Source organism: Glandiceps talaboti, chromosome 2 (assembly GCF_964340395.1).
Source record: "Glandiceps talaboti chromosome 2, keGlaTala1.1, whole genome shotgun sequence".
Classification (NCBI taxonomy): domain Eukaryota; kingdom Metazoa; phylum Hemichordata; class Enteropneusta; family Spengelidae; genus Glandiceps; species Glandiceps talaboti.
The window spans coordinates 17,353,337-17,377,828 of record NC_135550.1 but is presented as its reverse complement, the minus strand read 5'-3'; the positions used below and the strand labels follow the sequence as shown (position 1 = coordinate 17,377,828).

Sequence of the window (24,492 nt, the reverse complement as noted above, 5' to 3'; positions counted from 1 at the left end):
TTGCTCGGACAAATTCATAATCGAGTTCCGACTTATTCCGTCGGCAAGAAGGCGAATGAAATCCGTCTGCGAGAAAGAAATGAAATCCCCATGGTTGAACTTGAAGTTGAGAAATGCGCGTGTTTTGTAAGTTGTACTATTTTTGTGTTGTGTAGATTTGTAGTGCAGGACTTGGACGTTACATGCGAGAAAATCAGGCATAAATCTCCTTGTACAATGAACAAGCTAGTGTGGTAGGGAGATTGAAGAATCATAAAATGTTGACAATAATACAGTCAAATGGTAAACACTCACCAGTTCAGTTTTTGTTGTATGAATGATCGACCAACTCTTTCCAAATTTCCCGGGATATATGATCACGTCTCGTCTTGGACGAGAAAGATGAAGTAGATGCGCGAACAAGATTATACGTCGCTGATGGCGCCATAGCAAGTCCACGAATGCAGAAATGGCGAATTCAAATGAATTTCCACAAGTTCAAATACCTGTGTCTAACACGCCACAACATGCCGATGTACCGTACGGACAGTATTATACAGAAAGTCAGTATGCGCCAGGTTTGGGCGGTGACGCTATGGGGCAGCCGCAGAGAGCAGATAAAGATTTTACATTCGTCTCCCCAACTAGCGAAACTGGTGAGTTCTGAAGTATGCACCTTGTCCCTGTGTAAATCATAATTATGACACTTCTCAATCATACTGTATCTTAAATGTGTGTCTACAAAAATGTACGTCTCGTGATCTCATGTACACGTTGTGTATATATACCAGTAATTTGACATCAGAGATATGACGTGACACACACGGTCTAAGACATGATAAACAGTGGTGCCATAATAGCACAAACTTTTACTTCCAAAATACTGAATGAAGTTGATGGTACAAACTGTCTGGCTTGCTATCAAGAATACTAACCAGTAACCCAATAAGTTTAGGCGTACGTGGAAAGACTTTCTAATGTAATGCTTGTTTTGAAGGACCCCTCCCCCGATTTTACTTTATAGAAATAAAATAAAGCATTGATCAGCATTCAAAGATTAATACTGAACGAAAAAAATTGAAAATTATTCTGTGTATTAAAGAATTGAAGAAGGGCAGGGGAAACGATTTGATGTAGACTCTAAGATACATCGCTGTGTTCAACCCTATCAGGCTCCTAAAAATGTTACAGTATGTGGCACGAATGTCATAGGTTACTCATTAGATTTTATATTGATCTTATCTGGACATTGTTGGAAGATCTATGATCTGGAGAAGTGTAACTGTTGGGAAGAGCAGTCTCATCTCCACCTAGAAATGTTTGCTTGAAATTATTTGATAATTGCATTGATAAGTTTAAAGTTCCACTAGCTGCAACCACAATGGTTTTAAAAAAAGAAACTTTTGTTAGGTACATTAACTTTAACTTGTAAAATATCATATACCCTGAAGAGTAAATGTTGCATCATCTGTGGGTAAACATATTTTTGTAGCTTTATACACGGTAAATCAAATCAAATTGATCTTTGAAAGTTTGAGTCCCACCCAAAAAACGGCGCCTGTTTCTGTACTACTTATGGATAATATCGACCACTGATTAACATATGCAATGTCTAATTATGGTATTTTATTGATTTTCAGTGAATATACATGGTTGTCTCATCGGAAATTGATACTTCAGTTCAGTGTGCCCTTTAAGCCAATATGACGCACCACTGACGTACACAATTTCTTGTGACGCACTAAAAATTTGGTGTTCCCCTATCTCTTTCTATGTGGTGACTCACAAGAAATGTCAGTTTTTCTCGTTTTGACTCACAACAACAAAATTTGGCTATCATTAGACGGCACACTGCTTCAGTTACAACTAGTAATTTCTAACATGGTGACAGATTCAAAACAAATCTTTCGTTATCTGCACTACCTACAGATAATATTGACCACTAATTAACAGATCTATACAATGTCTATGAGTAACTGACCAATCTTTAGTAAAATTAGTGAATATATTTTTGGTTATGTGATGAAAAACAATGTCCCAGTTGCAGCTAGTGCAGGTTTAACAAGTTGAAATATTGTCTTTTAAACTTGATTTTTGGTTTAGTGTAAACTTACTCAGATTCCTTACAGAAATGTCAAAATCAGGATGGTGATTTGATGTAATAGTTCCAGAAATGTAGAAAAGGAGAAATTGCTGCAAAGTCAAATTAACAACAATAATGTCTTGAAAATGAAAATACCTACATTTGTACCATACTAAAATTTCATTTGCTGGCTGAAACTCTAAGAGATATTTGATCTCTACTATGAGTCTGACATGTGTTGTTGTGAGAGGGATGTTCATTTGTGTGTTTTCCAATCTTTGTCATATTGAAAGGTGACTTCACAGCTGTGAACGATAACCCGGACACTGACAGTTTGGTATCACTCAATATGGCTCACATACGCTATCTACAGAATATGTATATGTGTTTGTTTGTGTGTGTTGTAAATACTTCAGTCACGTTCAGAATAATTTTGATGTATGTTGGTGCTTTTGAATAACTTCAATAAGGTTAGGGGAATTCATGTAGGAAAAGGGAAAATCTGGCAAAACTTGCATGGATTTCCCTATCTCATACCATAATTAGTGTTGGGAAACCTGGTAAATACCTTGCAAAGTCAGGTAGATTTTTCCTACTTTACTATCCTCAACAAAAATACTGGTGATTACTTTTTTTCCCTTTTGTAACTGTTATGGGGGTGGATGGGGTGTACCTGCCCTTTACATCCCCCAAAAAATGTAGACTGTGAGTCAGAATAAAAATATAACCATGTTTGCAGCTGTTGCCAGATTTGCATAATCCCTGTGATGAATGTTGATATTTTATTTCTAATATTAAATCAGTACAGTATGAGAAGACTGCATATTATACAGACATCACTACCACAGTATTTGAGTTGAGTTCAAACATTACCTCTACCAGTATTGTATGTAGATTTTACTAAAACATTTGTTGAAAGTCTTATTTTTGTAGTATTTTAGGTTTATCGCGTTGTTTGAAATTATTACGTTTCTCTCTATCATGCACCAGCTCCATCTGACGTGAGTGGTTCATTAGATGTACCACAGGAAGCACGGCTCGACTTTGGACAGAGTTACTCAAAACAGTCAGGGGTTTCATCTGTGGATGGAGGCATGACTTCACAGTTCTTGAATCGAAAAGGGTTCGGATGGCTGATGGAAGTAGAAGATGAAGATTTGGATGATGAAAGACCATTACTGTGAGTGACATCATTTATTATGATAAGTGTATCTCTATTGTGTGTGTGTTGTCACCAAGGACTGATATATAATGTGAGGGCAGCCATTTTTATTGTGATGTGTCACATAGTAACACCTTAAACTTTGAACCAATTCAGCAATGAACGATAATTTTCACCCAGATACACATTTGTGGAGTTGCCATCATACAGTCAATGACGTTGTAAATTTTTTCAAATCCTGCTGTAGAGGTGTCAATTTTTATAAACTAATTTCACTGGGATTAAAGAAATATTGGTTCAGTTGGGTCATGAGAAATATAACAATAGAAGGTGGGAAGCATACAAGAAAATGTTTGTTTGAAATTTGTTCAGCGTATGCTTTATTCGTGTCAAAATTTGCCTCTGTACAGAAAACATCATTTACTTTATAAATAGTGAGTAAAATTGTCTGCTGTGATATAGTAGTAACATCTGTTTATTATTGTATTGATCTAGGATTAACAACCACCGGTAATAATAACAATGACAAATATGTGATTTACTATGTTTAGTGAACATTACCGGTACACCTTTTGTCATATGACCTTTAAAGTAAATTCAATAAAATGATTCAGTCTTAGAATTTGTTGATCAATCAGAATTTCTCACATAACAATGATTTATTATTGGAAATAAGATTTGAAATTTATTCAATATCAAAATTTTTTGTAACAAGTGCTATAGATTTCAAGTTTGGCTAACAATTTGACTCCTGATTTGTCATGGTGAAATTATCCATCAGTTGTAAAGGTTATGTGCTGAGGTTGAATGCAGTTTGGGGACAAATTTAACTGAAACTGAAAGTCCTTAAAATCATTCCAACTTTGCCGTATGGAAGCTTGCCTCTGGTTCTTTTGAAATTAAATAATAAAAGAAATTTTTGAGTCCACTGCATTGTTTTCAAGGCAATGGACAATCTCTTATTTTCCCCATAGAGTTTATACAGTATTTTGGTGGCCATATTGGATTCAGTATTTGGCAGCCATATTGGATACAGTATTTGGTGGCCATATTGGATTCAAAGATGGCTTAAATTCTGATATCATTTTGACCTCTATTTCAAAAACTTGTACGAAGTCACCTTATTTTTTTTCTTGATTTTAACTGAGAATGGGTTTGAAGTTTTCTTGAACAAAATAGCAGCAAAACTTTAAATATTTTTTTCCGAAATGTATTTGGTGTAAATCTGATTTAGAATTACTCTGTTGATGGGGAACATTGCACAGATACTCTAGGCTAGCTGAAACTGTGGAGTTTTGTCATTATATTCAGTTCTCACACACTTGTCTCTTTATCTTTCAGAGAGGAGTTGGATATCAACTGTCATGACATTTACTACAAACTACGATGTGTGTTATTTCCATGTCCACAACTTGGGTATCAACATAAATTAGTCAGAGAAAACCCGGATTTCTGGGGACCTCTTCTTGTGGTCATTCTGTTTTCTCTAGTTTCTGTGTATGGACAGTTCAGGGTAGGTAGTTGTAGATGAAAATTTCAGATCTAAAGTGTCCGTAAAGTGAAGAATTTCAAACATACCCTGTAGTGTGTGTTGTATTGTATTTCATTTTATCTACAAAAGTTATTTTGTACATTAGGCATTTGTCCAGCCATTTTGCCCCAAAAGTATCTTAAGTTTAAATTATTTTATTGCACAAGGTGCTAGGATAAATGTGACTCAATAATAAATTATGTGAAATAAATACAAACAGAAAATAAAGACACCCATTTCTGGGGTGGGCGTGGTGGTTAATGTTGATGCGGCCATGCATGGCAAAATTTGATAACAGCATGTTGTTCACTGAGCATGGTTTGGTTGTTCCTGTATATTCAACATATTTTCATTTGTTCCAATCCATAGGTTGTGTCGTGGATTATTACAATATGGATACTTGGATCCCTTGTTATATTCATTCTAGCTAGAGTACTTGGAGGAGAGGTAAGGTTATATTCATTCTAGCTAGAGTACTTGGAGGAGAGGTAAGGTTATATTCATTCTAGCTAGAGTACTTGGAGGAGAGGTAAGGTTATATTCATTCTAGCTAGAGTACTTGGAGGAGAGGTAAGGTTATATTCATTCTAGCTAGAGTACTTGGAGGAGAGGTCAGGTTATATTCATTCTAGCTAGAGTACTTGGAGGAGAGGTAAGGTTATATTCATTCTAGCTAGAGTACTTGGAGGAGAGGTCAGGTTATATTCATTCTAGCTAGAGTACTTGGAGGAGAGGTAAGGTTATATTCATTCTAGCTAGAGTACTTGGAGGAGAGGTCAGGTTATATTCATTCTAGCTAGAGTACTTGGAGGAGAGGTAAGGTTATATTCATTCTAGCTAGAGTACTTGGAGGAGAGGCAAGGTGATATTCATTCTAGCTAGAGTACTTGGAGGAGAGGTAAGGTTATATTCATTCTAGCTAGAGTACTTGGAGGACAGAGGTCGATTATTTCATTCATGTTTCATATAGCAATAGTTTATATAATTGATCAGATGTTTTCGCTGCACTCATGAAAGTATGACTGCAGATAACACTGCAAGCACTCATTTAAATCCCCCAAGGTTGCCACACTTGCTCTCATGTGTTGTGGGATTCTATCATAGTATCTTTTATCTACAAGATCTGAGTACAAACTGACAGATGTTAATAACTGTTTATTTGTTTATCCATTAGGTGTCATACTCACAGTGTTTGGGAGTTATTGGTTACTCCTTACTTCCACTCATAGTGACAGCAACAGTGATGCCATTGGTGTATGCATTTCATTACCTTTGTCTCGTTGTCCAGGCAAGTCGCTACAATTATTATGAAGCAAGTTTCAATTTAACGTTTCTTGGCAATCATGCAAAATTTATTTAATGTTCAATCATGAAATGACTCTTCAGAACCCAGAGTTTACGAAAATGCCTTTATTTCGTGGAGTGGCATGCCCCATTAAGCTCATAACTGAGGAAAGACCAGTAGAAAGGCTGGGAATGTGAGTTGATTTTTAGCACAACTGAACTTGTTCAGTAGTGCTATAGGGATCGCCCGGCGTCTGTCTGTCTGTGTGTGTGTGTGTGTGTGTGGATGTGTGTGTGTGTGTAAACAACTTAAAGTCAAAAACCGCTGAACCGATTGCCACGATATTTGGTGGGTCCATTACTTTGGGTGTCTAGTTGGGAAATTGTTCAAATCAAAATGATCGCATCACAGGTGTGTGATTTGGGTCAAAAAATGTGATTTTTGGTCAAAAAACTTAAACTCAGAAACTACTGGGCAGATTGGTGCGAAATTTGGTGGGAACATTCTTAAGGGGGTGTAAAGTAAGATTTGTTCATGACGGGATGATTCCATCAGTGATATGCAAATTAGGGCTAAAAATGTGTCTTTTTGGTTAAAAATCTATAATTCTAAAACTACTGAGCAGATTGGGCTGAAATTTAATGGGAATGTATCTAGGGATGTATGGACGAGGAAATATTAAGCATACCATGATTCCATGAGTGATATGCAAATTAGGTGTAAAAATGTTCATTTTTGGTCAAAAACTTATATCTCAAAAAGTACTTGGTCAATTAGTCTGAAACTTGGCGAGATGTTTCTGAAACTGTTATTCTGCAGATTTTCTTAAAAACATTTTGACAAAATTGGCCCTAGCGACCATGACCACGCCCTTTAGCAACAACCAAATGGCAGTATATTTTGGTCAAATAACAACATCATCTGGTAAGCAAGTGAGTAAACATTCAAAAAATGTATGAAAATACCCTAGCAACCATGACCACGCCCATAGCAACAGCCAAACGGTGGTGTATTTCACAAAGGTAACAACAGGGTTTAATAGATAATTGAATAAACATCCAAAAAATGTATGTAAATGTGCATAGCAACAAGACCACGCCCATAACAACAGCCAAATAATCACATATATTGCAAAGATAACAACAGGAATAGAAAGACAGATGAATAAACATTCAAAAAATGTATGTAAATTTTCCTAGCAACAAGACCACGCCCATAGCAACAGCCAAATGATCACGTATATTGCAAAGACAATATCAGGAATTCATATACAAGTGAACAAAAACATACACAAATGTATGCAAATATATCTAACAACATGACCACGCCCATAGCAACAGCCAAATGATAGCATTTATCGTAAAGATAGCAACATGGTTGGATAGGCAACTGGATAGTTATTCAGCAAATAAACACCTATTGTTAGCATAGACTAGCATATGGATAAACATTTTTAAAAACTACAGTTGTGCTACAACGCCATTGGCGGTATTTTTTTCATAAAGGCAATTAACAAAAAACACTTTATACATGTAGTTGCAACGTGAATACACCAGGCCCTACTTTTGATTGAAACCGTGAGATGTCTAACAATTCATGATGTTGCTTTCTTACATTACAGTGTCTGGGTATCTTCTGGGCGGCTTACAGTGCAAGTTCGTTATTAATAAGTGAAGAACTTCAGAGTAAAAAACCACTTCTTATTTATCCAGTATTTCTTCTGTATGTCTATTTCTTTTCATTATACACAGGTGCATAATAGAGTTGTGGTTTTTTTTGTATATATTTTGTCAATTTGTAAAATCCATTTCATTTAGTTTTATTTGTTGCAAACGTACGTACAGTTAAGTTATAAAACAGAATATAGATTTTTGACTTTTTTTTGCTGAAAAGTTGAAAACTTCACTCACTTCTGTATTTTATTTTATCATAGAGAATTATTTGCCACTGTTATTGGGAAATAAATTTCAGCTGACTGTTGTATTCAGCAATATGCTATTTTTATGGTTGCACATACACAGTTTTATTGCCAATAAATCAAGCGCGAAACACTGCTATTCACTTGTCAGCAGTGAAACCATCAAGGCCACAAAGGGCAAAGGTTGATATAAAAAGGTCAAAGGTCAAGTTTATGCATTCTCATATCATTCCTCAGTTTTGGGTAGATTTTAACTTTGTAGCCCTAGTCATGGCTTTCAGTATATATGAGAGTGTTTACGATAACATCAGAGCTTTAGCAAAGATAGACACAAACTAAAACTATTGTTGTGACATGTTGATAGAAGCTATTGAATAGACATTGGTCTAATTATACTCACAGTAGGGTGGCGTTTCTGATGACTTCCATGATCTTGCAGTGTACTTCTTGGGAACCTTGTAGTGTTCCCACTATCTTGCTTACAGGATGATTATACCTGCACTGTAACAAAGGCACCGATATCACCCACTTGTGTTTTAAATCTACCACATTGAACAACAGTAGTTTGAGTTTGTGTCTATCTCATAAAACTGAAAGTTTGGGTTCCATAATAGTAAGTGCTTCAAAAGGAAAGGAGAAAGCATAGAGCCTGGGGTCCAGGCAAAAAAGTTACTAGTAATATAAACAAACACTCTGACATGACTGTAAATGATGACCTTACTATTCTTGATGTCAAATTTCTACAGCTGCTGGATGGTTGAATTGATAAGATCTGAAACTGTTGTTATCTTGTAGACCTACTGTATCATAGACCTTCAAACGATATCACAGTGTTCAATATAGTAAAATTTAAATAAACATAATCACATACTTTACAGACTGGAATAAGTTTATTTTTGTTCTGTGTGATTGTGCCCAGTGTTTTTGATTGGTAGATTCAGGGCCAACTGTTAACTTGCCATCCCAATGTCCAGTGTGTTGAATTGATTCATTTAAGACCAACTGTTTACTTGCCATCCCAATGTCCAGTGTGTTGAATTGATTCATTTAAGGCCAACTGTTAACTTGCCATCCCAATGTCCAGTGTGTTGAATTGATTCATTTAAGGCCAACTGTTAACTTGCCATCCCAATGTCCAGTGTGTTGAATTGATTCATTTAAGGCCAACTGTTTACTTGCCATCCCAATGTCCAGTGTGTTGAATTGATTCATTTAAGGCCAACTGTTTACTTGCCATCCCAATGTCCAGTGTGTTGAATTGATTCATTTAAGGCCAACTGTTTACTTGCCATCCCAATGTCCAGTGTGTTGAATTGATTCATTTAAGGCCAACTGTTTACTTGCCATCCCAATGTCCAGTGTGTTGAATTGATTCATTTAAGGCCAACTGTTTACTTGCCATCCCAATGTCCAGTGTGTTGAATTGATTCATTTAAGGCCAACTGTTTACTTGCCATCCCAATGTCCAGTGTGTTGAATTGATTCATTTAAGGCCAACTGTTTACTTGCCATCCCAATGTCCAGTGTGTTGAATTGATTCATTTAAGGCCAACTGTTTACTTGCCATCCCAATGTCCAGTGTGTTGAATTGATTCATTTAAGGCCAACTGTTTACTTGCCATCCCAATGTCCAGTGTGTTGAATTGATTCATTTAAGGCCAACTGTTTACTTGCCATCCCAATGTCCAGTGTGTTGAATTGATTCATTTAAGGCCAACTGTTTACTTGCCATCCCAATGTCCAGTGTGTTGAATTGATTCATTTAAGGCCAACTGTTAACTTGCCATCCCAATGTCCAGTGTGTTGAATTGATTCATTTAAGGCCAACTGTTAACTTGCCATCCCAATGTCCAGTGTGTTATAGATCACCTGTTTTCTTACCATCCCAATGTCCAGTGCTTTGAATTGATAGATTTAAGGCCAACTTTTTACTTGCCATCTCAATGTTCAGTGCTTTGAATTGATAGATTTGAGGCCAACTGTTTACTTACCATCCCAATGTCCAGTGCGTTGAATTGATAGATCAACTGTTTACTTACCGTCCCAGTGTCCAGTGCTTTGGATTGATAGATTTAAGGCCAACTTTTTACTTACCATCCCAATGTCCAGTGCTTTGGATTGATAGATTTAAAGCCAACTTTTTACTTACCATCCCAATGTCCAGTGCGTTGAATTGGTAGATTTAGGAAGAAGACAGGTGGTATTATGGGGTTATATCAGGAAACCTCATATCCCAGAGACTTGGCTATTTGACACAGCACACTGCTTTTTGTTCTTTTGAATGACAGAGACTGTGTCTTCGTCTGTCAATCTCAAGAAGATCATTTTCAGTGACAAAACTAGTAATTTACGCATGAATATCCGACATGGTGTTTTGCGCCCTCTAGTGCTACACAGAAATGATTCTTTTGTTTTTATGAGGGCGCACTACATTTCACTTATGAGCTGATGAAGATGGCGGAGTCGTTTGTCACCGGAAATGAGTTGTTCGTTGATGAGAAGTACGAAGAGGCTTTGGTACGATATTCAAATATTTGTAGATGTAAGATCCTACTCAAGGCATCTGTCTCGCTACTCAATATCGTAATTTTAACGTGTGTGTTCGTGGAAGGGGCCAGGGGTGTGGGATGAGGGTGGGTTATGGGCTCGTTAAAAATGTACATGTACTTGTTTCCGCAATTCCGTGAAATGATATCCGCTGTCATTGTCAAACTTAGTGTTTTCGTGGGTTTTTTTGGATGCACACATCTTTCCTCAGTTAGTTTAACAAATTATTTTAATACACCTGTACCCTTGCCCGAGGTTTGATTGTTTGTATGACTTGTTTAATTGAAAACGAGAGTTGTTTGTTTTGACGATCAGACTGATGCCGATGCGGTGATGGAAACGTCTATTTGTTTATATATTAATAGATCATTGTACAGCTACATGTAGTAAGCAACATCATTCAATATAATTTCATTGTTTAATACAAGAATTCCTTGTAGGACCATACATTCCTATCGTTCATAGGAGAATGGATTATTGTGGATTTTTTTATAACCAGCATATGCAAACTGTATTCAGTTCCTCTGCATGTAGTTGTCATGAAAACACACTAATCATACTAATTCTAACTCCCTAGTTTTGCTGGATGGGACTCAATTCTGACAAATGAGAGGGGCATTGTCAGAATCGGGCACCGACTTACCCTGTCTGCAAGCAGGACTAACAAATGCATAGTACATTTATTCTACCCAATAACAGTATTATACCCACTCTTTATGATGGCATATAGGCCTATCTTTTATTTACTCAGGCACAACCCCTCTATCACCCCATGATAGAGGGACTGTCACTCAGGCTACGTATACTGTTTGGCAGAAACTGCAGCAAGATAATGAATGCCAAGTCACTGGGTTATATCTGTATATATATTTTGACATGAAATGTCATTACTTACATGTATTGTTTCCATCTCTCTACAGGATGCCTTTACCAAAGCCATTGAAACAGACTGTAAGAATATCAAATATTATTTACAGAGATCAGCAACATTCCATGCACTCAAAAAATACCAAGGTATGTCTTCTAACCATGTCATGGTCATTGCTATGTACAGTATACATAGTGACATAGCTGGTAGTATCCTGTAAGTAGATGTAGGGTTTATCACAAAGAAAAAAAAATGTGATGCCTTTAGCTTACTAGCTAGGATAACAAATTATAGGATATTGATCTTCCCATCAACCAAGGCAAGTCCTAAAGTGACCCACGAGTGTTTTGTTCAGATTTTGGAACCTAAGTAACAGAGGATGGAACTATTAAAATTTGCATGGATTTCTATACACTTGATATATGCCCTGTATCTACCAAGGGAAGATTCTACCAACATACCAGCCCCAACAAAATCTTTTTACCACAGTCCCTCTATCATAAAGGGAATGTGTTATCACAAAATTATAAAATGGGGTAGTGTCATGTGTGTCTATGTCACAAGCACTTTTAATTTGACTGTAGAAAAATATTTGGGACATTTCTATACCGGTCAACACATTGAAATCAAAAGACAAATTTCAGATGTTATAAATGTCTGAATTAGTATTTGGCATGTTATATCTAAGTAGTATCTGATGTGTATTCATTGTATCTTAATGTGTATTAGATGCCTTAAATGATGCAGAGACAGCTCTTCAACTAGACACAACCAACTCAATGGCATACTTCCGTAAAGGTATAGCATTATTTGATAAGAAGGAAACAGAGAATGCACTAAAGGTAATGATACATTTTGTTGTCCATTTGTGAATGATAGAATGAAATTTCTTCATTTAGTCAACTAATAGTGTATAGTATTGGATCACATATCAAGTAGAAATACATGCAATTGAGATTACAGTGAAGGCTTTGGTTGTCATTGATAGCAGTAGTTGAACATAATGATGTCACAGCTTTTGTTTACATACACTACATTTTGTAAGTCATGTATAATGTATGCGATATGAACACAATTATTTACATATACTAAGTCATGTATAATGTATGCGATATGAACACAATTATTTACATATACTAAGTCATGTATAATGTATGTGATATGAACACAATTATTTACATATACTAAGTCATGTATAATGTGTGTGATTTCTTGAAACAGGTTTTACAACAAGGAAGAAAACTGGAGGCTGACTCTCAAGGTACCACCATGAACTGTTTTAGCGAAACAATTGAACAAGTGACATACATAAACTGACATAAATATGTACCAATTAGTAGCACACAGTATATACTAGTATATGTGTGTTTGTTTCTATTTTGTAATTGCCAGAGAATTTCTGGGGGGGGGGGGGGGGGGGGGGCACAAGAGGTGTATTTCCACACAGTCAGTCAATCAATTTTAGAACAGTAAGGCCATGGGCCAGAAGAGCAAATATTACAAGTACTTCAGTTCATAGAGGAGATTCCATTCTAGATCGGTTTCTCATTGCAAAATAATTAAATGAAGATAAAGTATTTAAATATATTATAGTATCGGAATTAAAAGGTGAAGTGAAGTTGTCTTCCGAAAGGTTTAAACAAAACCAACATAGCAGCAATTCAATTCCTAGGTTCTTATACATTATTGCTAAAAATAAAGTCATTTTTACAAAATTTACAAAATCTTTGGTCCATAGGAATGTTTCCATGTGACCGTGTCTCAATTTGCTAGGTTTGTGAACAGCAACAGTATCTTGACAGTGCTGTTATAAATTTAAAAATCTGATCACAACTTAAATATTTGTAGTGATTAGGAAGTCATTTTTGTGATTGACTGCAACCACTGAGTGACAACACAGGAAGCCATTAGATAACAAAAAGCATGTCACCATTTTGTATAATATACAAGGAAATTGAAGTTAGCGTGACATTTCACTTATGAAACATGACATTTCTTATACATAATCAGACAACTTCAGCTACAAAATAAACAATTAGAAAGGTGGTGTATAAACTCTCTATTGTCTATATATAAACACAGGTAGTAATCTTGTTGCTTGTCAGTAGGAAAGTAAACAGTTGAAGCCATTGTATGCAAATCATCAATTCATGTCAATGTGTAATCGTTTCTGCTACAGCCTGTTTCTACTACATGTACACTGTAAACTTCTCTATAGTTGTCTGAACTGTAACAGAATAGCAATACTTATTGTTTTATTTTTCAATGTCATTATGCAAAGTGTCCTGCTGTGTATGTGGTGTCTTTGAAATGACTCTTTGTTATTGTTATTCTGGAGTTGACATGTGTCTGTCTTCATGCAACAAACATTGCATCCCGGGAGTGAAACACTAAGGTAACCCAGCTTGCACTGTACATTTTAAAAGTGTTGAAAGTTACAGTTTTTCTATTCCTTTGCAGCAAAGTTTGACAAGTGGATAAAGAAATGTGAAGACAAGATAACCGATGATAAAAAAAAGACTGACGAGGAAGCCAAAAAGTTAAAAACACAGGGCAACGAACATTTTAAACGGAGAGAGTATCAAAAAGCAGTAGATGCATATGACAAAGCTGTTCTTTTAAAGTAAGTGACATCTTTGATAGCAAATCATTTATCATATCATAACTAGGCAAAGTCCATAAGATTGCACAGGGTATTCTCACTTGTGACTGGCTGCCTGGTCTGCCTCACGTTGATATTGTAGATAGCGCCCTCCATGTGGAGAATGTGCATAACATAGAACGTGCATGCGTAGTCATTGCGCCGCCTGCATCCTTGGGTAAAACCACCAAAAAAAAGTCGCATAGTATATAGGACGCACATGCGTACTAGTCATTGAGCCGCTACGCGTGAGCTAATAATAAGTTCTTGAAAACAGTGTCCAAGTTATCCTTGACAGACTCAGTGTTTTGTACAGTAATATCTTTTTCACAGAGTAAATGTTCCATATGCTAATCTATGTAAATGAATGTCTTCTTTTGCTAGTATTGAAGGTGAATCTAAAGCTGTTATATATGGCAATATGGCCAATGCTCTTAGCAAACTCAAACATCACAGCCAATGTTTAGAAGCAGCAAAAATGGCAACACAACTAAATCCAACATGGAAAAAAGGTGAGTTTATCATAACATAAACAAGAAATTAGCTTTTTTGAAAACTAACAGTGGTTAAATTTGCTCAGCAGAGGTTGTGTATTATCAAAATAGAAACTCAGACTCATGTCTCTTCTCATTCGACCGCTAACAGCAAAAACACTCTTCTTTGATGACATCACACTGTTGTGAAATCTTAAACCCTACCCTTGTGTAGGGTCTATGTTGAAACACTGGGAGATATATCATTTTCCTATTGTCACAAACATGTTTGACCAGCCCATTTGCTCTATATACTAACAGCTAGTCAGACCTCAAAATGACCCTGTCAGACTCGCTGCTTTTAATGTAGTTTGTGCCTCGAAAATGAACTCTTTGAATTTTTACTGTTACTTTGCTTAAGAATACTCCAACCAATTGTCAGTTAAAATCAATAAAAAAATCTGGAGTGCCCATTCAAATGTTTGAAATAGAGGTGAAAATGATATCAAAATTTACTCATTTTAGAATCCAATATGGCCACCAAATCCAATATGGCCACCAAATACTGTGTTAACACAATGGGAAAATAAAAGATTATGATTTCCTTGAAACCAAGATAATTAACTCCCAAATTTCTTTCATTAATTCAAAAGACCCAGTTTGTAGAGAATTGAAGTACTATTATTTTCAGGGAAAATTGTCCCTTAGGCATATTTTGACTTCTAAGTACATGTAACATGTTTGTAATCTGATCAGAAAATCCTGATGCTTCTTAAGAACATAGAATTAAAAATAACAGTTAATGATATAATTCTAATAATGATATTTGTACAGAACATTAAATATATTTAATTGTCAAACACTCTATTGATATAAATGGTTTTGAGACAGAAATATGGATTTTTTAATAAGCATGCAATTATTTCATTCTTATGGTAATGATAATTTTGATTTGATAAATGTGTAAAGCTGTTATTTTTTGAGAATTCATTGAAATATATTTGTTTTCTATTTAGGACATTACTGGAAAGGAATGGCGTACTTCCATTTGAAAGATATAAATGGTGCTCTGAAAGCATTTGAGGTAATTTATTCATATAACCAGGCACGGGGGTGGGGTGGTGGGTCACACTGGACAAGTTATTCTGACTCGGGTGACTGTAATCTTTAATCTGACTTAAAATGGTCATATGGATGAGGATTGGATATTTATTTTATAAATTTTAATTTATGAAACAATTTTATCATGGCTTCCTACTTGAAAAATCAATGTGAAACAACATAGACCAAGTCTATGTTTGTTACTCAATACATTACAAAAAGCTAAAAAAAAATGTGTAAAAAGTTTGTTGTTGTACATACAACAAACATTGTACATATTTATATTGGATATTTTGGTATGTGATTTATGTTGAGTTGACACGTAGTCATGTACAAAATACAACATTAATGACACCCAAAATTCAATTTATCAGTTTAGGACTTATACATTGCCTTAGAGTTGAAACTCACATTGTAGTTTGAACATAGAGTGACTGTTGATTTCTTTATCAAACATAAAGCAATACCTTTTGGCTTCTTACCTTCAAATCATAAGACAAACATTGTTCTGTCGTAGAGTAAATGAAACACACACATTTTTCCAGTTGTAGAAATAGTTAGGTTGTATATATACATTTGTAGTTTCATAAAATGAAGGTTATAAATTGTCATGATCAGTGATATATATTATATATATTTATTTATTTATTTTATTTATTTATTTATTTATTCATTCATTCATTCATTCATTCATTCATTCATTCATTCATTCATTCATTCATTCATTCATTCATTCATTCATTCATTTATTTATTTATTTATTTATTTATTTATTTACATGTTTTCTGTCCTGATATTAAGATGTCATGTGAAATACTTAAACCTATCTTTCATGTCCAAATGGAGTCAAACTTGTAAACATTTGTGGTTTTTGTATCCTATTTACTATGAACTGTTTGTAAAAATATCCAAACTTTCCTTGACAGGCTGGCCTCCATATGGATCCAAGTGATGATGATTTAGAAATGAGAATAACAGCTTTACGATTCTGTCAAGATAATTTTACAGAAATCCAATCAATACCACATGAAGATTGGTTTGAGATGTATCAGTCTGTGTCCAAAAATATGAAATTTATTTCAACTGAAGTAAGTAAGAATGGAATATATTTAGATATTAATCCCCATGTTTTTTTCTTTCTGCCAGGGAAAATACAAGTGACCTAAGGGGCCCTTGTCACTACGAGGCTAGACTCGTAGTGACAACCCTTAGGTCTTGAGTATTTTCCGGCTGAATGAAGAAAAATATTGGGGCATAATATCGCCATCACCCATCGCCCAGTAATATTTATTTTTTTCAAATAGGGGAAAGTAATGACAGTTTTGAGCGTTTTGACTCATATTTCAAACACAGTAGAGCCAATGATGTAGACATGTGTTGTCGTAACATAGATGCACATTGTTAAGACGTAGAATGACCAGAGTATTTCATATTTTTTGTTGAACCTGGCTTGTGCATGGTATAAATATATTTAAACGGAGATTGTTAAGTGACTGTCCATTACTTTGCCCTTATCCTAAGTTATTTTATATCAATTATTATGGTAATATATGTCTCATATTTTAAACATTTGATTTAAAAATAAATGATTTAAAAATATATTTTGTACTAATTTTTTATCGTAGACTTTTGCTAAAGACATCATGAGACTCACAAGAAAGGGTAAGATTTTATGTATTTTAATATCCACTCATAGAAAATAGCAATATACTGTAGACTTTGTTGACTATGACATTTTCTACAAGATGCACTTTACGTTGCTCCTTACCTTGGCATTACTATGTATTCTGTATTACTAAATTAATTACCTAGCAGCCATGGTGTCACCATGGCAGCAGCATGACGGATTGGGCTACATGAAAATAAGTGTAGGGTGTTCTCAAAGATAAACATTCCTCAATGATAACCTAGCAACCATGACAGTGACCATGGCAACTGCACATGGAACAATTGCCTCTCTTATAATAATGGACTCCAATAGGAAAGTGAATGGAGATATGGAGATATGCAAATAGGTGTTAACTTTTTTATGAATTACACAAAATATAAATATTGGGTTAGATAAAGATGGATACTCATTTCATGCTCTTTAAAAATCCCCCCAAAAAATCTTGGCCTTCTAAAATCCCACACCGTCATCTGAATTGCATTTACTGAGCCTCATGTAGGACATTTGTGAAGGTTTACTGACACAAGAACACCGAGTTGCACCTTAATTCAGTGGCTGAAAAATCCCTAATCATGTGACTATACTTTCAGTATCAACTGCTATCAGAGGTATACAACCAACAGTACTGGACAGCAATGGTGTCATCTGTCTAACAGAAGTGCCAACAAATGCGTAAGTTCACTAGTCATATTTTATTTACATATTAGCAATCCTGAAAAAATTGGGAGGGTTTAATTAGATGGTGTGTGTGTGTGTGTGTGTGTGTGTGTGTGTGTGTGTGTGTGTGTGTGTGTGTGTGTGTGTGTGTGTGTGTGTGTGTGTGTATGTGTGTCTGTGTGTGTGTGTGTCTGTGTGTGTGTCTGTGTGTGTGTCTGTGTGTGTGTGTGTGTCTGTCTGTCTATGTCTGTGTCTGTCTGTCTCTGTGTGTCTGCATTGAATATGTATCATGGGCATGTAATGAATAGTGTTATATATCAAATAGTTGATAGTCTTAGTGTCCATGTCAACAATGATGAGACTGAGGCCATCCTAGCTGCTTTAGTTGATTTCCAGTAAGACATGAAAAGTCACTTTCACCACCTCTGTATCGTACAACTTCTTTACAAACAAGGGAAATAAGATAACATTAAAACCACAAATCAGTGTCTTTATTGATAATATACTGTCTTTATTGAACATGTATCTTGAACATCTGTATGTATGTGGCATGACAAGTATAATACTCACCAAGTGTAGTTTATGAATTCAGTTAGGGTATATTCAAGCTGAAGTTAGTCTGTAAGGTATGCTGTGATGGGGCGCCCTCACACATCAGTCAACAGGAGGCCAGTGAGAGTGGAACATTACGACATATCTTACAGTCTAAACTGAAGTTAGATTATCTAGAACACAAATGGTCAGCATGAACAACCATGGTGCAAGATGATGATAATGTTTTATTAACAGTACGTATCGTGGCTGATAATTTAAAACAGATGTAACATAAAAATCGTTAAGAATACACAGGAGTGTTTTCATAGCATAGCCTTTATATATCAGAGATATTCCTTTGTGTCTTCTAACTTAGATTAACAGAGAAAGATGTGTTAATGCAGAGAAGATTGAAATCTGGGGATTATCAGAAAGTGTTCATGTCTGTCAGCATAGACACAAAAACAGGAAAGCAGTGTGTAGATGTTCAAGATACAACCAAACTCAGTACTTTACAGGAACTTGTACTGAGGTAAGTTTTACTACTCTTTAGGGAGGGCGCTATCACAGTATTGTTCACCATGTCTCATTTATGTCTGAAAATTGCTAGCAATTCCTTCAGTAATATATGAAAAAAATCCAGGCTTTACAATTTCTAGTCATTCTCACAGTATCACAATCTGATATGTTAGGATATGGGATAGCGAGGATATATTGTGTCCATCACTACCCCTCATTACATACTACTATTTAGATATCTGTGATCATTGAAATGGAGTAATTATCATGTAAATATATGTAAATTATGTAAATTTGTCACTTGTATGTGTAATTGATCATGAACAACACATTTTTACATTTGTTTGTTGCTTTGATTATTTACTTATTATAATTATTGTGATTTTCATAGATTTTCATTATTTGACATTGATTTTGAAATTCCTAGTTAATGACATTTCCAACCTCATCACTTGTTTCCACTTGGGTAAATTTGTATGTATGTTTGTATTGATTAATTGATTGATTGATTGATTGATTGATTGATTGATTGATTGATTGATTGATTGATTGATTGATTGATTGATTTAACCAAGGAGGTCAACATGTATACACCCAAATACTGTCATACAACATTCACTATATACATATGATAGAGACACAAACATAATAAACACAAGACTAATATAAAATACATATCTGGGAAAAATAAGTAATTGTATATTTTGTTCATTATTTTGTTGTAAGCAAGTAATAGTTGCCACAAGTTTGATAAACAGCCAATTTCTCTTTATATGCAAAAAATTGGTGAACTACACAAGCAGGATAAAAGTCACTCTGTAAGGTATGCTGTGGTAGGGTGTCCTCATACATCGGCCAACCCCCCTTTCACAGTAGGCCAGTGAGCAGTGAGGGCTGAATGAATGTAACTTATAGTCTTTTACATTGTGGGTGGCAACCTTTCTTACATTTATTGTGAAAGAGTACAAATCATCTGTGATCAAGTAAATAAAGGTTTTGTTTGGTTTTCTTGTCTTTCAGGTTTACGACAGTACAGGCAAACAAGACTCCTTTCAACGAATTTCTTAACAGTTATACATGATTGATATGTTCATAACTATACTCAGAAATAATATACAAGCGTTCTCACATTAATGAAAAGTACACACACAGAACTAAGTGATCAAGTATCATGAAATCTCATATTTCCCTTAACAATCCCCCCCCCCCCCATAGCTATTGACCCTTCACTTGAACTTTTTCAGCTAAGTTTGTACATTGTATTTACCATCAAACAACTCTGTTACCATCACCTTGTACAGAATGTAAGGCAAACTTATTATATTATGAAATTTGTAGCAAAAATTTTGCTTAAAATTCACAACTTAGCAAAAGTAGAATTAGATAATAGAAGTAACAGGGAAGAAATCTTATACAAGAAAAGACAAGAAGTTTTACTAATATTATAGTATGTATATATTTCACAAAAGTGACTTTACATGTTATAAGATTTCAAACTTAGACACTAGTACAAAATAATGAATGGTATTTATTCACAATTAAACTCAATGATTTAGCATGTAATGCACTAATATACTGACTAAATCTATTTCATATTTACCATCATATTTTACCCCCTTTCTTATCTTGTCTCATTTGTCATGGTACAACTTTATGATTCTTGATCATTGAAAAATTGCATGCCTTTATATTCATCACAATTTTCCAATAATGACACTTTGAATCAACAATGAGTCCTATGCTGACTATCAGTACCACATTGTTTGTCATTTTCGATGGAGAGATACATCTGTACTAATTTGAAAGAATTACCAACAAATTAGCTTGTATATTTACTTTGAAGTTACCTGTACGGTAACATCTATAAAAAATATCACCATATTTGTCCTACTCCCCATGCAAAGTTTTGTTTTGTATTGAAAAATTATTACGCACTTGTTTCAGTATTTCCCTGTCAAAACTCACTATTTGGGGGGGGGGGGGATCCATTGTTAGTTGAGTCTGATCACTGACAGGTTATGGAATCTTATTACTCAAGTCATTGAGCCTTCGGTTTTCTAAGATAGATACAAACTAAAACTATTGTCGCAACACATTGATACAACAGTGATAAGCTATTGAATGGACGTTGGTTTAATTATAGTCTCTTAAAACTAGTTTATTTAGAGTTCCATGAACTTGCAGTGCTGTTTTGTGACTTCCAATGTTTAAACTAGGTTGCTCACAGGGTGATTAGAATTACACAACAGAGGAACCGGCTATCACCCACTTGTGTAATCTATCACATTGAAGAACAATAGATTTAGTTTGTGTCTATCTTAGTAAACCACAGGCTGGATTACCAGTGTCGTATCACACTTGACAATGAAAGATATGAAGAGAATACATTACAAACTATGTATGTCACTATTTGTTTTTAGGCAGTTTTTGCTCGTTTCAGTATGTTCTTCATTTATTGCTGTCAGTGAACAAATTCGAGAACACTTTGAGAAAAGTAATCCTCATTATTTCCAGCAATAAAATGTTCATGAAAAATTTCTGCATGACTTTGACGATGTTGATAAATTATGGCAAATTACCTAATTACCTAAATGAGCAGCAACACCTTAACTAGATGAGATAGGTCTTCTTATTCAAAGTAAATAATTGCTATGGAATGAGCCACTCTGTTTCCCTCATCAGTATCAAAATAAACAAGTCTTCTTCTAAGACATAGCTCCCCCAACCATAGTTCTTGAGAAAAATATGGTCGTCCTCCAGTCAGATATTGTATGAGCTTCAAGATTATTCATGCATCCAATGATATGTATGTATATGATTTTCATGAAATCAGCCATATTCAAATTACTACAATGCATGTAATACACCAGAAAGGGATTGACCACAACAAAGGTCAGATTTAATAATAGTACCAGAAAACTATATGATATTATGGGGGTAGACACCTGAATGATGTCTCCATGTATTATATATCATGAGATATATTGCAGATAGTTGATTTTAACAATAAATATGGTCACCATTTTGTTAAACGTTATATCATCACTAAAATTATTTATATGGAAGTATGTCCTATATTCTGTTACTTTTTCCACAATACTTTAAGCAAATTGGCCATTCTTTAATATTGTTGTATGCAAAAAATAGCTCGATTTTGGTATTTGACCTTGAAATTGATGGTGAAGTTCAAAATTGATGGTATGGGGGGGGGGGGTAGTAGACACGAGCTATATCTCTATGTATCCTAGTCCCGTAGCTCTTTGCAAGAAGTTATTTCCTATGACAAACATGGCCACTATTCGTTCAAAATTTAGAAATTAGTGAAACTAAAGAATGTACATATGCCCAGTATGATATGTGACCTTTGTACCAAGTTTGAATGAATTTGGCCCATGCATGTTAGAGATACGGATGGAAACGGACGGACGGACGCATTCACACACACACACACACACACACACACACACACACACACACACAGATAGATGGACGGACAGAACCCGATGTAATATCCCCCCTCTCCTTCGGGCGTCCTCCGTTTGGGATAGTATGGTGAAGCATGCACACATCAAAGTACAAAGCCATGTTGTTTTCAAGTATTCTATATCACTTTATGTCACACAAAAAGGCGTTTTAAAAAATTCAGAAATGGATGAATAGATAGATTCTTATATTTTTTGGTGGTCACTGTAAATTTCTTTTGAAGGAATTATTAATAAAAATGAGAGAAAAAGTACGAGTGTCTTCGCGATCGATTTTATGAACGATTAGAATGCACGTGACTAGATTGTAAGATGGCTTTCGACTCCACAGCTTATAAGTTTATAGCCGTGATATGAAAAAGGCTGCTAAAATAATCGACAGGTAATTTTGAGAGCTGAGGTAAAAACACATAACAAATCACCTGTCACAGCATATGAAGCCAGTACATGTAAATCGGTAGACATTTATTCGGACAAGATATTTTGGTCATTTTGATACGCTCGAAATCTTGGAATAACAAGTACAACTACAACCACACTAGTCTTATAAAATAACAGTATCATTGAAAATCGCGGGACTTGTCCCGATATGACAAATTCTTCATTTATATTCCACAGGGGACAGCAAGCATGTAATTGATCAATCGTTTTATTAATTAATTGATTGATTGATTATTTGAATGATTGGTTGATTGAATAATTAATGTTTGTGTTAAAATAAAAATTATTTTTGGTGTGATATAAAACATTTTTCCTTCTTTCCCTGGCTATTTTCTCTCTTTCAGCTGTATATAATTCACTCTTTATTGACTTAAAGACATTCTTCTCCTCTTATCTAAATTAAAACACTCATAATTTTTTTAAACTTTTCATAATTACTATTGGGAACGGGTTACAGCACAATTTGCTTTATCACTAATCTTCTGGGAGATTATCACACCAAACCACAGACCGTGTGCAAAGTAGCATAAAAGATTAGGTACTTCCCTTCGTAAGAGAGTAGGCAAGTGTCTTGATAAAAACTAAATTTATAAGCGTTACAAAATAATGAATTGAAAAGGAAAAAGTAAAAGTAGTGACTGACATGGGTGTGACTCATGTGTACTTGATCTAAGGATCTCTAAAACATGGTTTCTTTGCCAACAGTTTGTGAACAACTCGTCTAGTCTCAATCTATAATTCCACATAACATTGTATTGCTTTAATGTAAGATATGACTTCTTTTCATGTTGGCGCTCAGAGATATATGGCGGTGAAGGGAGGGGATCGAGGGCAGAGCTACATTTTGTATATTTATTTACATCCTAAACTTGTACCATTATTTACTGTTTCCAGGGGTCAGACACGATTAGCATAGCTATTTTCTGACTCCTGTTATCCGATCTGATTGTTTGCTTTTTGTATTTACGTTTGTGATGTCATTTTTCTTTTTTCTTGATCGGGTAATACAAAATATCATATCATATCATATCATATCATATCATATCATATCATAATTCGGAGTCATTAAGAAACATTGTGGAATAAATTGCAGTTTCAAGAATCAACCCAATATGAACATTGAATCGGTCACATGTAGATCACGTGATCTCAATAGAAGGTCCTTGGGTTTGAGACATGTATAGTACATTGCACTGTGTAGTCTTTGTGAATCTTTGACTGCCAGGTTGGCTGATCTTAGCTTGGGTATCACAGTGGTTCCGCCAGAAAATGGGTTCCGGAACTGAGCTTAGTGGAACAGCGGCTGTTGTACTATGTAGTTTTGCATTTGTCGGTGGAATTATCGTTGGATGGAAGCTGAATTCTCTACGACGGGGCTACAAGGATAATAAGGAACGGAAAGCAGAAGAAAAGTATAGGAGGAAGGCTGGGCGTGATTAGACATGTTTCAACACCGTGCTTGCTGTAGCGGTTGACGAGTAGCTGATTTAGTTTATATTGGTAATATTTATTTTATTTCTTTTGTTTCTTTGGTTTTAATTACTCTGTTGAACCTCATTTTTGATAAGCTATCAACCACTATGTTATTTATTGACCCTACTC

At 35.1% G+C, this 24,492-nt stretch overlaps 2 protein-coding genes across 2 annotated transcripts; both read left to right on the top strand.

The window, feature by feature from the left end:
• The first annotated feature begins 432 nt into the window (after window positions 1-432).
• LOC144451490 (protein YIPF4-like) lies at window positions 433-7,935 on the top strand. The gene is made up of 6 exons (XM_078142357.1): window positions 433-635; window positions 3,053-3,242; window positions 4,566-4,737; window positions 5,125-5,202; window positions 5,930-6,043; window positions 7,662-7,935. Exons 1-6 carry the CDS (start codon window positions 449-451, stop codon window positions 7,797-7,799), a joined length of 879 nt encoding a protein of 292 aa, XP_077998483.1. The 5' UTR covers window positions 433-448; the 3' UTR covers window positions 7,800-7,935.
• A 2,477-nt stretch (window positions 7,936-10,412) lies between these two features.
• On the top strand, window positions 10,413-22,421 carry LOC144451738 (uncharacterized). Its single transcript, XM_078142645.1, has 12 exons — window positions 10,413-10,475; window positions 11,426-11,519; window positions 12,103-12,215; window positions 12,595-12,634; window positions 13,834-13,996; window positions 14,399-14,526; window positions 15,504-15,571; window positions 16,515-16,676; window positions 17,214-17,250; window positions 17,848-17,929; window positions 18,825-18,980; window positions 19,988-22,421. The coding sequence occupies exons 1-12, from the start codon at window positions 10,413-10,415 to the stop codon at window positions 20,046-20,048; spliced, it is 1,167 nt and encodes a 388-aa protein (XP_077998771.1). The 3' UTR covers window positions 20,049-22,421.
• Window positions 22,422-24,492: the final 2,071 nt, after the last annotated feature.